General features: G+C 40.5%; 1 protein-coding gene across 3 annotated transcripts in view; it reads left to right on the forward strand.

Moving 5' to 3' along the window:
- LOC132392516 (RNA-binding motif, single-stranded-interacting protein 1-like) overlaps positions 1-14,600 on the forward strand; it is a 206,236-nt gene that overhangs the window by 179,305 nt on the left and 12,331 nt on the right. For 2 of the 3 annotated variants that reach the window (XM_059966468.1, XM_059966470.1), the window contains exons 5-10: positions 824-981; positions 6,567-6,646; positions 11,401-11,516; positions 13,110-13,153; positions 13,321-13,414; positions 14,259-14,309. In XM_059966468.1, coding sequence (XP_059822451.1) covers positions 824-981; positions 6,567-6,646; positions 11,401-11,516; positions 13,110-13,153; positions 13,321-13,414; positions 14,259-14,309 — 543 coding nt within the window. The remainder of the gene's footprint in view (positions 1-823; positions 982-6,566; positions 6,647-11,400; positions 11,517-13,109; positions 13,154-13,320; positions 13,415-14,258; positions 14,310-14,600) is intronic. The other variant, XM_059966469.1, reaches the window with a different exon arrangement.

Consider the following 14,600-nt stretch of genomic DNA (forward strand, 5'->3'; position numbering starts at 1 on the left):
ATCATCATCATTATGTGCCGTGTCCCACGATGTGCGTAATCATGGTCTTTCCATAACCATGATTGTTCTTGGCAATTTTTTCCCTACGGAAGCGGTTTGCTATTGCCTTCCAGGCAGTGTCTTTACAAGACAGGTGACCCCAGCCATTATCAGTACTCTTCAGAGATTGTCTGCTTGGCATCAGTGGTCGCATAACCAGGGTTTGTGATATACACCAACTGCTCATACGACCATCCACTATCTGCTCCCATGGCTCCACGTGACCCAGTTCAGAGGAGAGAGGGGGCTAAGCAGGTACTACACCTTGTCCAAGAGTGACCTGCAGGCAAGAGGAGAGAAGGAGTGCCTTACACCTCCTTTGGTAGAGACATATCTCCACCCCGATACCCATTTTTGGAGTGCCTATCCCAAAGTACTTCAAAAAATTTGACTGAAGCCCACTAGCAGTTTTCATTCCCCTTTGCTTGCATATTTTAAATTGAATTTTATTTAGTTGTTTCAAAATCAATACTGAAAATTCCTGTGGGAATTTACATATAGTTTTGTTATATTTCCAAAGCAAATTAAAGAAATGCCACCATGAGCATTGATGTATTAAGTACTTTTTAAACAAACAAACAAACGTTCAAAATATGCATTTTATAATTGATAATCAGGCAATTTCAGATTATGCAGATCGCATACGTAGGGGGGTATGTGGAATGTGGGCATTCCATCAAATAATTGATCATTTTAGGCTGGGAGTCATTCCACTGTGAGGACTGAGAGTATGAAAGTTTGTTCATCTTTTAAAACAAGAGTACTCATTCTAATTTTATTTCAGCAACAGGAACAGGACCCCACAAACTTGTACATTTCCAATCTACCACCATCCATGGATGAACAAGAACTGGAGAATATGCTGAAGCCGTATGGACAAGTGATCTCCACACGAATATTGCGAGATTCTAACGGCACAAGTCGTGGAGTAGGCTTTGCAAGGTATTATAGCTGTTTTGATTTTAAAAGCTTACTACTGATTGTGGTGTTTTTTTAAAAATTCCAATGCATGCAGGATCAGAGTCAGTTCACTGCCAGTATGTGAAAGATACCAGAATTGATTGTGGTTCAGTGCCAGGCATAAAACACAGGACGATACCATAACAGACAACACAGCAGCAACCAACAGTAGTTGGATAGCTTCAGGAAAGAAGCTTCGGAGATGACGTGTTGCCTGGTGGTGATGGTCTTGCAGCATCTTCCTGATGGCAACTTGGTGACTAGGTGACGGCTAGGGTGGGTGGAGTCAGCAGTTACTTTTTTCAGCTCTTTGCTCTGGTGACAAACAGGTCTTTTAATATCAGTAACTGACAACCAATGATCTCCGCCGAGTGGACCCCTTCCTACAACCTGGACTTGAAGAGGGAGGAGGTGATGGAAAACCAAATGGTGATGGTGGGGGTCATAACACTCAGTGATGGCTGAGTAAAAAAATCATCAGGATACACTCTGAGGTATTAAGTTTCCTAAGCTGACATAGGAGCTTAGGAATCTTTGCTGGGCTTTCCTAGAGATGAAAGTAATGTGTTTGTCGTGCTTCCATGGTATTGCTGAAGAGTTAAGATCCTCATATTATTCATATTAGATATGGATTAGACATTGGCTCAATGGGAGAAGTCAGAGAGTGGTAGTGGAGGATTGCTTCTCTGAGTGGAGGCTTGTGACTAGTGGTGTGCCACAGGGATCAATGCTGGGTCCATTGTTATTTGTCATCTATATCAATGATCTGGATGATAATGTGGCAAATTGGATCAGCAAATTTGCTGATGTTACAAAGATTGGAGGTGTCGTGGACAGTGAGGAAGGTTTTCAAAGCTTGCAGTGGGATCTGGACCAGCTGGAAAATGGGCTGAAAAATGGCAGATGGAGCTTAATACAGACAAGTGTGAGGTATTGCACCTCGGAAGGAAAAACCAAGGTAGAACATACAAGGTAAATAGTAGGGTACAGAGGAGTGCAGTAGAACAACGGGATCTAGGAATACAGATACAAAATTCCCTAAAAGTGGCATCACAGGTAGATAGGGTAGTAAAGAGAGCTTTCGGTACATTGGCCTTTATAAATCAAAGTATTGAGTATAAGAGTTGGAATGTTATGGTGAGATTGGATAAGGCATTGGTGAGGTCGAATTTGGAGTATTGTGTGCAGTTTTGGTCACCGAATCACAGGAAGGATATTAATAAGGTTGAAAGAGTGCAGAGAAGGTTTATAAGGATGGTGCCGGGACTTGAGAAACTGAGTTACAGAGAAATGTTGAATGGGTTAGGACTTTATTCCCTGGAGCGTAGGAGAATGAGGGGTGATTTGATAGAGGTGTATAAAATTATGATGGGTGTAGATACTTTGAATGCAAGCAGGCTTTTTCCACTGAGGCCAGGGGAGAAAAAAACCAGAGGACATGGGTTAAAGGTGAAGGGGGAAAAGTTTAAAGGGAACATTGGGGGGGCTTCTTCACACAGAGTGTGGTGGGAATGTGGAATGAGCTGCCAGATGAAGTGGTAAATGTGGGCTCACTTTTAACATTTAAGTAAAACTTGGACAGGTACATGGATGAGAGGTGTATGGAGGGATATGGTCCGGGTGCAGGTCAGTGGGACTAGCCAGAAAAATGTTACAGCACAGCCAGGAAAGGCCAAAAGGCCTGTTTTTGTGCTGTAATGTGTTATGGTTCTAGATCCTGCATCTTCAGTCTTCAGAATAGATCAAAAATTGGATGGCCTTAAGATAGAAGAAGTAACGTCCAGTTTCAGGAGCAACAAACAACATGCAGAAGCAACTGAATGGGTCAGGGAGCATTTCTAAGATAATAGGAACTGTAAACATTTTCGGTCAAAACCCTGCCTCAGGAGTTTGCAATTTCTTTTGGGGTTTTTTTGCTTCTATTGTTAAATGTTAAACATCAGCATTTACAATAAAAAGCAAAATAGAAATCAAGAAGATCTTATTAAAAATATTACAATATCACCAGAAAGACTTCAGATGCTGGGAATCCAAAACAATTTTATAGACATTAGAGATCCATTTTGTTACTTCCAAACCAAGGCAAAGAAAAAAAATTCTTCATTTCACTTTTTAGATTGAATATAAGTGGAGCACAGAAACAAATCACAAACAAGGGAAAATCTGCAGATGCCGGAAAGCCAAGCAACACACACAAAATGCTCCTCCCCACACCTTTTAAAATCTACTCCTCATCCTTTTTCTCCATTCCTGCCGAAAGGTCTTGGCCCAAAATGTTGACTGTACTTTTTTCCATAGATGCTGCCTGGCCTGCTAAGTTCCTCCAGCATTTTGTGTGAAACAAATGCAGTTTTGCAAGTTGGTCCTTTATGGACTATTTTACACAGGATTCTGTGATCTCTCTCTTTAACTGAACCTGGCACCTGTGTTATCCTATTATCATAAGATGCACCTTGTTACTTTATAACCACATTTTTATTTTGATGCATACTTCAAACATTTCGCCTTTTCTTTTCAAACCGGATGGAAGTGGAGCACAATTATTGCTGGAGAAGCGTTTGTTCACACTTATTGCTTCTTTTAACCATGTCTCAAATGAGAACTGAACTAAGAGGTTGATATTGGAATCTTTGTTTGAAACTTGGACAATTTTTCACACTGCATTGATCTAGAATAAAGTTCACATCCATCAAAGGTCAATGTTACATTAATAATTCAAAAGTTGTAAATACATTTATTATCAAAGAATTGATACAGTATACAACCTTGGGATCTGTCTTAGTGCAGACAGCTCCAAAACAAAGAAACACAAAGATTCAAAGTACATTTATAATCAAAGTATGTATGTAGCCCTTAAATTCGTCTTCCACACAGTCACAAAGCAAAGCCATTAAAAAAACATCAAACATTAAACCCTCCCTTCCTCCCCCATGGTCAAATGACAACAAAAATCGAGCGAAAACACAGAACATAAAATATAAAAGGCATATTGCAGTACAGTTCAGCTCAGCGTTCATTATCTGCAGGCCATCCTGATTCAGAAATCATCCGAAAATAGTAATGAAAAAGAGCAACCAAATCTAGACTAGAAACTAAAACACATCATAAACGTGAATTAGAGTCCATATCTACAATCCATGGTGATTAAACCTTGCTCCGGCACCATCCACTGACAGCATCGAGGGAGGGAGAGATCATTCAAACGCCAGGACCTTCCCTTGGGAGAGGAGAGCGAGAGACCGCCATACGTGGACCCGTTTAAAGAAAATCCGCACACAACAACACCATCAAACACCTGATGTGTGAAAAAAAATTGACAAATCATGCAAGCAATAAAAAACTAAATAAATAACATTAACCACGGCGTCTGTCCCCAAAAGTGAATCCTCGGAGCTGTGCTGAAGGCGCCCATCTGCAGAGTTAGTCCAGCAGTGAAGTGCCCCGATCACATTGCACAAATAGTAAAAAAAATGCCAAGAGAAAACACCAGGAACATGAACTGCAGTCCCCAAAGTGAGCTCAGAGCGTTCGTCAGAGGCAATCCCGTTTCAAGGACCGATGGTTACCGCCCTCAAACCCGGCGGCACAGGACCCAAGACTCCCCACCTTCCGTACATCAGCAGCGGCAAGAGAGACCGGTCAAATGCGGACAGGAAGCGCTGAACTCCTGCTCGTTTTCCCCCTCGTCCTCGATGATTTCAATCTTGCTCAACGCTTTAATCGGTGCAAAGCAATGGAGCCAAATGTGGGGTCATGTTCCACCATTAGGAATCAACACAGAATCTGGAGTATTGTGTGCAGTTTTGGTCTCCAAATTTGAGGAAGGGCATTCTTGCTATTGAGGGAGTGCAGCGTAGGTTCACAGGGTTAATTCCCGGAATGGCGGGACTGTCATATGTTGAAAGATTGGAGCGACTGGGCTTGTATACGCTGGAAATTAGAAGGATGAGAGGAGATCTGATTGAAACATTTATATTAAGGGATTGGACACACTGGAGGCAGGAAGCATGTTCCCGCTGATGGGTCAGTCCAGAACTAGAGGCCACAGTTTAAGAATAAGGGGTAGGCCATTTAGAACAGAGATGCGGAAAAACTTCTTCACCCAGAGAGTGGTGGATATGTGGAATGCTCTGCCCCAGAAGGCAGTGGAGGCCAAGTCTCTGGATGCATTCAAGAGAGAGTTAGATAGAGCTCTTATAGATAGTGGGGTCAAGGGGTATGGGGAGGGGGCAGGAACGGGGTACTGATTGTGTATGATCAGCCATGATCACGAATGGCGGTGCTGGCTAGAAGGGCCGAATGGCCTACTCCTGCACCTACTGTCTATTGTCTATTGTCTAACCTCATCCACACTGAATCCCCCAGAAGTGCCATATCATTCAGTCAGCCCAAAAATACATTCTTACAAGGGGAATTACAAGTTGCAATCTATCGTAGTTCAGAAGAAGACAAAGAATTATATTAGAAGAAGCGTAACCACTGGTATTTTTGGCTGCAAGGTGTCACCGTTGGTCACTGGCACCATCTTGCTGGAACTTCGAAGTCATGAAAGGAACTGATTGTACCTTCTTTATTTCTGATCAGTACATATGGTAACAAATCAATAGCTTATTCCAGTGGTCTCACACATGTATTTTGATTAGAAAACGTAAGATCTTTTTAATGCTCTGCAATATTAACAGAATAAGATGGTATATGATTCCCAAGATTACACAACAGATTAGAAGGCAGAATACTTTTACTTCACATAAGTATTTTATTTTGTCCTCAACTATTTTTTTATGTTCTGCTGCATGCTTCTTATCTACTGCAACATTCCTTTCCGCTCCCTCCAATTTATCTCAAAATATCTTGCACTGTTTATTATCTGATTCCCCCCTCCCCCCTTTTAAATAGTTGGTAACATCACACCAAGTAATATCATTTCAAGTCAGGTCACTTTTATTGTCATTTCAGCCATAGCTGCTGGTACAGTACATAGTAAAAATGAGACAACGTTTTTCAGGACCACGGTTTACATGACACAGTACAAAAACTAGACTGAGCTACGTAATAAAAAAACACAGAGAAAGCTACACTAGACTACAGACCTACACTGGACTACATAAAGTGCACAAAAACAGTGCAGGCATTACAATAAATAATAAACAGGACAATAGGGCAAGGTGTCAGTCCAGGCTTCGGGTATTGAGGACTTCGGGTATTTCAGAGATGAGTATGGATTGTTTGTGTCTCTCTGTTAATGTCCAAGAAGTAAAAATTTACATTTTTCAAAAACTCTGTGCACTGGCAGTGCAGGCTCGAAGGGCCGAATGGTCTACTTCTGCACCTATTGTCTATTGTATCACCCTCTTCTTCCTGCCTAATATTATAACCTTTCTACTCTGAAAACCTGTTTCTTTCCAGACTGTCTCATTGAGTTTTTAAAATGTGTAGATATAATTAAAAGAAAAAAAAGTAAAATTCTCTCATTTATTTTCGGACTGAAACATGGCAGTCAATTAATTTTTAGATAGATTTGCATCTGTATTTGAATTTAATGGCATTATTTTTTCTTCCTTTACCAGGATGGAATCAACAGAGAAGTGTGAAGCAGTTATAGCCCATTTTAATGGAAAATTTATTAAGACTATCCCTGGTGTCCCTGGTGAGTTTTGATGGCCTCCGCTAAACTAATGTAGCTGTGAATTCTTAGAACAAATGACTTGAAAAATAAATATGATTGCTTCTGAGAAAACATAATGCACTGTGAGTTTATTATGTTTCAAATATTTAGTTACGTCACAATCTATTTATTTAGAGATATGTTATTGCTCCTGCTGAACAATGAAAATTAGTCGCAAAGGCCAATTGACTATACAGACAAAAATAATCATGAACCTTTCCACAATGGATATTCGTAATTGTACAGCAAATAGGTATTGGTGTTTATTTTAAGTATGTGTAGAGGAAGAGCTTCATCTTGTTGGACCACATTCATGTATTTAAAATTGGACTAGCTTAAAGTAGAAAATAATTCTGCCTTTAAACAAGGTCATTCAAACAATGACAGAAAATACTGAAAATCTCAGCAGATTTCCAGATACAGCAGCATCAGTAGAGAAGAAAATCTGACAACATTATAGGTCACCAGGTAATTTGCACTGTATCCTACCATATTTAATTTGTGCACTTTACTTTGTTTATCTTTGTGTAATTCATTTGTAGATTTAGTTCTTGTGTCTAAGTTATTGTGTGTTCTATGTGTGTTATGTGCTTTACACCTTGGTCCAAAGAAACGTCATCTCATTTGTCGATATACATATTTGTAGTTAAATGACAATAAACCTGACCTGACTTGACAGATCAATGACTTGACTTGATAGGTCGATGACTTTGAACCTGAACTGAAAAAGATTGGTTATTTGGCACCATTCAATTAATTTTTTTTTGCTTCAACAGCCAATTTAGTGTATGGGAAAGTTACTTTTCTGAGTATCTTGAATTTGAAAATTTTGTTGAGTACATTGTAGAAATATGAATTTCTTGTTTCTTCACTCCTGTTGTAAATAATTAACTCCTTCCTGTCGTGTAAGTTCACATAATCAACTAAACTGGTGATAAAATCAATTTCACAATTCTAAATGACTCACTAAGTTGCAAGTATTTGCTGTGAAGTGCACCATCAAAAAATGTTACATCACAATGAAAATCTGTCTCTGTATCACAAAAGTTACTTCATAAGAGTAGCTTCAATTGTGTAAGGCAGACAGAGTGGAGAACCAATTGTATATAATGACCAAGCACAAAAGGGTTTACGGAAAATGGAACTGCTATAAAATCGGAAGTTGTGTAGCGGTTACTTGAAAAACTAATCAAACCCACAGAGAGGAATTTACATCGTGTGACACACATCCAAATAATTGAGATCCAAGTTGAAAAAAGTATGTTCAGTCCTTTATTATGAAACCAGCAAAGACGTAGGATCTAACATAGTCAGTGATATTAGCAAAACTAGCAGAATTAGTAAAGTAACCGAAGTTAGTAATGTAAGCGAAGTAAGCAAAGAAAACAAAATAAACGATCAACAAAAAATATTAATTCCCTGGCTCACCCCCTCTCTAACTGAACTAAACTAACAAGGACAAAGCATGAATACGTGACAATACTCGTTTGCTTCTACTACGACCAACCCCACGTGACAAATGACCGAACGGCATAACAAAAACGCGCAACACAATATACAATACAGACAGGCAGAAAGTAGATACAAAATGTAAATCAGATGCTGAAAATCTAGAGCAATGTGCACAATGTGCTGGAGGAGCTCAGCAGGTCAGGCAGCATCTATGGATGGGAAAGAACAGTCAACGTTTCAGGTCAAAACCTTTCTTCAGAAAATAGATCCGTGGCTCCTGTAGGTTGTATTCATTGACCGTGGAATAGAGTGGCTTATGCTACTGGGCTCTTCTTTTGCCTGAAAATGCTGAAAGCAGGTTAGAAAGCTGAGTTTGAGGAGATTTGGTATGTCTCTAAACACACTCAAGATGTACCTTGCAGAGCATTCTAACTGGCTGCATCACTGTCTGATATGGGGTGGGGGGAGGGGGTGGCGGGAAACTACTACACAGAATCAAAGTAAGCTGCAGAGAGTTGTAAAGTTAGTCAGCTCCAGCATGGGCACTAGCCTCCGTAGTATCCAGGACATCTTCAAGGAGCCTCAGAAAGGCAGCATCCATCGTTGAGGACCCCCATCACCCAGGACATGGTCGGTTCTCATTGTTACCATCAGGGAGGAGGGACAGAAACCTGTAGGCATACAATTCAGGAACAGCTTCTTCCCCTCTGCCATCCGTTTCTGAATGGACACTGAACCCATGAGCACTACCTCACTACTTTTTTTCCCATTTTTGCACTAGTTTAATTTAACTATTTAATATACATGCTTACTGTAATTCATATTTTTTTCTTCTATTAGCATGTATTGTACTGCTGCCGCCAAGTTAACAAATTTCATGACGTATGCCAGTGATACTAAACCTGCTTCTGATTCTGATTCTCAGTCTCCACAGTAATGGCTTTCCTCTTCTCTTTTTTCTATCTCTGGCTGCTAATTTTTAAAATATTTGTATACTGTACAACTTTGATATGCGCCCTATAAAAAAATCCAGGAGGGTGGAGAGAACATAAACATCAGTATGACAAAGCTCAGAGATAATGGTTTGTCTCAGGAGTCTGTTGTCTGATGGTACATCCTTCCCATAAGTTGGTTGAACATGATCAAAGTTTTAATGCTGAAAATGTTGCTTGGAAAAAGCAAACAACACTTGATAACCTTGGATGGTTTTGCAAAATAGCATTGGTAGTCTATCACTATAAGTATTATTATAATTTGTCCACATCCCGAACGTATAAAGAGGGACGGAAATGTTTGCTGCTCAGGCTTTGGGTCTTGGTCTTCAAGTACCTCAGGCACCCCAAGGCTGTGCTGGCACACTGGAGGAAATAGTTGACTTAAAAAAGTAAGCACTCAGTCTAACTTGCGGCCTTACTAGTATTTTTTTTAAATTCATAAGGTGATTAAAAGAAGACCACGATGGCCCACGTCGTACGGCACAGCACCTAACCAATGAACTTGCGTGTTAAATTTCAGTGATTCTTGCCCAGGGGGCTCCTGCCCCTTCTGCGAATCAACATCCTTCAGCCTCTCACCATTTAGGAACATGTCCGAACATTTCCCTGCCAGAATGATTATTTTGGGTCCAAATCCCGAGGAAGGCTGCGAGTGTGGAAAGGAGCTTGCCACAATAAAGATGTGCGATAGAGTGGTGAGGCAGAGGCTGGTAGGTGATGGGCAGAACCAGCTGAGGTGAGGGGTGAAAGGGAAATAGATCCAGGCGGAAGAGGTGGAGGAAGAAAGTTGGGAGACAGTGCCTGCTGGGTGAAAGGTAAAGACAAATAAGGAGGGGGGAATGGATAGATGGAGTCTTGTCAGATTGTATCTGCAGCACTTGTATCTTTATTTATCACATTCCAGCCTTTGTCTCTATCTCCGCCCTTCCAACCTCAGTTGGCTCCACCTCCTTATCTGTTTCTACCTACCCTGCAGCAACCACTGTTGTCCCACTCCACCACATCGTCTTAATGCAGCATGTGATAGGGTGTGACACAAGGCTGTTATAAATATATAAAGAAAGGATTATTGACACAAACACAAAGTCTGCAGATGCCGGAAATCCAAAGCATCACACTCCCAATGTCGGAGGAACTCAGCAGGTCAGGCAGCAACAATGGAAAAGAGTAAACGGTCGACGTTTTGAGACGCTTCTTCAGGACTTACTGACACAATCTGCCTTTCTTAATCATTACCAGATGAGGCAGGGCTTCTGTCTAGTCAAACTTTTCAATATTGCCTGTCTTTGTGGTGGAAATCAAACCATGACAAATCCTTGTTCACTGGCAGCTACATAAAATCACCAAGAGTGCCTTTGTTTGAGTAGATGCAAGTGTTAAGTAAATAGATGTTACAGAACTTGACATGGTATGATGGAACAAATGCTGAAGGACTTTGTCCTGATCTTGGGATCCTACAAGAACCATTTGTTTTGCAAGATTGGATGTAGTACAATAAAACATAACTGGGAGAAAGAGCAGAGAACACACAAAGGAGATAAGCTGCTAGAGGTGGGAGGAGGAGACAGGGTGACAGGGTTCGGATTAAAGGTCAGTTTTACTTAGGGTGTTCAGGCTGAAATATCCCTTTCTAAAAGCACAATCAGCAGCAATCTGCGGATGTCTCCATTCCTCCTTTTTCCCACCACAGTCAAAAATGCCGGCTCACAGTGGCTGTCAAGGTGATGAAGAATTATATTTGGTTCCTTCTAGGCCAAAGATCAAAATAGTTTCAATTGTTTTGAATTTGCGGTGGAAGGAAGAATGGATTATTATTCTATAACAACAATAAAATCTCACATTTTTTTAGCATTGTGCCAATTTAGTTTGTAATCATATTTGGAACTTTCACATTTTCATGCGCTGGCATTTTGATTGATTTGATGTCAACCAACTTGCAAAATTTTTTCTGAGGCAGGGAACAGAGATATATTTATTACTTTTAAACCCTCCTTTAGAAGGGATCATTGCATTTGCTTTCTTTAGTCTAATCAGCTCACTAGAACTGAGCACCTGGCAGCCTGGAGTCAAGCTGAAAATAGTTCTTGTGCATTAGTAACGAAGTGAGATTTGTGTACCATGAGGTTGAGCAGTTCGCATGCCATCTTGGGAACTAAAACGGCCAACCATTCGGTGTCACATTTGAAATATGACATTAGAAATGCAATCAGTACTCCTGTGCTATTTTTAAAATGTATCATGTACACACATAAAAATAATTTCTTAAAGTAGATTTCTATCTCCTCACAGCTCCCATAGAACCATTACTATGCAAGTTTGCAGACGGCGGTCAGAAAAAGCGGCAAAGTCAAAACAAGTACGTGCAGAATGGCCGAGCGTGGCACCGAGAGGGAGAGGTGAGACTTGTAAGTCCTTCCATGAACTTGAAGTAAGCTTGTGAAATTAATGTTGTCATCAAGTATTCATAAATTAGAGATTGTTTTACACGTGTGTACATAATTCACAGAAGATATCAGTTAAAAAGTAAAACCCACTGCTTAGGAAAAATACTTTCTGGAGTCATGTTTCAACCAACACTGACATTTCCAATAAAAATAGAACATGCTGGATAAACTTAGCAAATCAGACAGTACCTGTGGAAAGAGAAACAATTATCATTTCAGATCTAAAACCATTCATCAGAACTGAGAGGGAAAAAATTAACTGATATATAGCCGATTTAAGTGCCATTGGATTAGAAACGTGTTGAGGCTGCGGGCAGAGGACGAGCTGGTGTTGAGCTCACAATTCCTTCTCAGCTCTGAACGGATGCCACTGCTGTGGCTTGTAGCCAGCGGGTTCCTGGAGCAGCTGCAGCCCTGAGCTGGCTCCATGGCTGCGGATTCACTTTCTGGGACTCTGCGGTTCATGTTCTGTGTACTATTTGTTTACACTTTTTACTGTTTGCACTGTTTCTTTTTTCTTGCACACTGGATGCTTGACTGTCTCTATGGTGTGGGTTTTTTTTTGTGAGTTTTACTGTTTGTTTTCTGGCCGCCTGCAATAAAATGAACCTCAACGCTGTGTATGGTATGCCTGCTTTGATAATAAATGTATTTTGAACTTAAACATTTTTTACTTGCTTCACAAGCTTATCAACTTAAGGATAATAGTCAACAGTTCCTACTTTTAAAGTCAGTAGCTAAGTAATGGAACAATATTTTTCTTATCCACAACAGAAAAATGTACTGACATGAATCAGATGAATTGAAATAATATACAAGAATTATTTTTATCCGATTTATAGGAATAATCATTTTATAAATGTAGGCTTAGCTACTTAACTAATTTGTTTACTAACTAACTTAGTTACTAACTAATTCCCTTTAATTCCAATTCCCATTCTGATATGTTGCTCCATGGTTGCCTCTTGTGCCAAAATGAGGCCACCCTCGGGGTGCAGGAGAAACATCGTGCGTTCTGTCTGGGTAGCCTCCAACCTGACACCATTTCTCCATCTGGTAAAATAAATCGCCCTCCCACTCCCCTCTTATTCTATTCCCCACTCAGACCTCTTACATCTTCTCACCTATCTCGCACTTCTCCACGGGTCCACCCCTCGCCCTTCCCTTTCTCCTATGGTCTACTCTACTTTCCTATCAGATTTGTCCCTCGTCCGCCCTTGACCTTTCTACCCACCTGGCTTCACCTATCACCTTCTAGCTAGCCTCCTTCCCCTCTCCCATCTCTTTATTCAGGCGTCTTCCCCTTTCCTTTCCATTCCTGAAAAAGGGCCTCAACCCGAAACATCGACAGTCGATTCATTTCCATAGGTGCTGCCTGACCTGCTGAGTTTCTGCAGCATTTTGTGTGTGTGTTGCTTTGTTTAGTGTTTGAATGTGATAATGAAATTGACAGTAGTTGCCTTAAAGCACTAGAAAAAGCTAACTTTTGTCATATCAGATTATTACAGGCACGTTAAAAATATTATTTAAGGTGAGACCAATTAAATTTTTCAGGCGGGCATGACTCTTGCGTATGATCCTGCTGCCATGCAAAATGGGTAAGTATCAAAATCGCTTTTCTGTATGTAGTAAATGCTCCTTTCAAACAATATATTAATAAGTTTTTGATGGGTATACAATTTGTTTTGCGCAAGTTCTATTATTCGTTTGCGTTTTGCTCCATGTTGCCTGGTGCAGCTGATCTTGGCAGTCTGTCTCTTTTCAGATTTTATTCTGCACCGTATAGTATTGCAGCAAACAGAATGATTGCACAGACATCTCTTGCACCATATATTGCATCTCCTGTTTCAACATATCAGGTTGGTTTTCAGACTTTTAAAATCATTTTTTTTTAAAGCAAACTGTGATTATGAATGTGTGAGACTTCAGTAAGGGTTGGAAAGATTAAAATCTGCTTGAACTTCAACTAGATATCTTTGTGTTGTTTTCCTTCAGCTATTTCAGATCAGAAATATGAATGCAAATAGTTTTACTTGAGGGGCAACTTACTTAACTGCCCATTACGCTACTGCCATTTAGGGCAGTGATGAAGTCCCTCCATTTCTGATGGTGTTCATGGCTTCCTTCATCGTGTCAGTAGCTTCCTCTCGGCTTTCACCACTGTCAGTCATGCACTTCCCAGGTGCAGACTCGGGAATACCGTCACACTCGGATGTAGAAGGATTCTTCATTGCTGTTTCTGTAACAATTTTGTTTTACCGGTCAGGGTTGTTAGTCCTGAGCAGATCCCCCAAACCTGGAGGACCGGTGGACTGCTCTTAGTCTGGCCTCGACCCTTTTACCTTTTTGGCATGGGTGACCCTACCAAGAAGCAAAGTATAAAGTTCTGACTCCAGCCAATATAGCTCACCGGGTCTTTGAGGGGCTACTTTACACTTGTATTTCATTTTTTAAAAAAATGGTTCATTGATATTCCAATACGTTGTGAGCCATGCAGATCAGGACATGATGTCTGTAGCATGAATACAAGTCGCAATAAAAGTAATGCAATTTGCTCCCCAAATCCCAATCAAGCATGTGCTTTGTATCTATGTGTCCCGACACCCCATTAATGATGTGTTCCCATGACAGTCCTATCAAGGATTGAACACTGTGTTTGCCTTTTGCCATAATGTACTTCAATCTCTCCACGTTTCATTGCAGGTGCAGAATACATCTTGGATGCCTCATCAACCTTATCTAATGCAGCATGCTGTAAGTTTGGTCTCAGAGTTTCACTTTTATCTTACAATGAAGAATATTCTAATTAGGCTGATATGTCATTTCTAATGTACTTGTGCAAGAACAAGTTTTTGTGTAGAAACAATTTCTAAACACAGGAAAGTTGCCGTTCTGCTTTGCTGGTCTGCCCTGATGGGAAGGGGAGAGGCTTCTTCATGTCAACAATATCTACTTGGAGTTCTTGGCCCTTGCTTATGGTTGGAGAACTCCACCTTCCCATTGATCGATGGGATCATATTGTGGTGACTTTGTATGACTGATGGG

Source organism: Hypanus sabinus, chromosome 4 (genome assembly GCF_030144855.1).
Source record: "Hypanus sabinus isolate sHypSab1 chromosome 4, sHypSab1.hap1, whole genome shotgun sequence".
Lineage (NCBI taxonomy): Eukaryota > Metazoa > Chordata > Chondrichthyes > Myliobatiformes > Dasyatidae > Hypanus > Hypanus sabinus.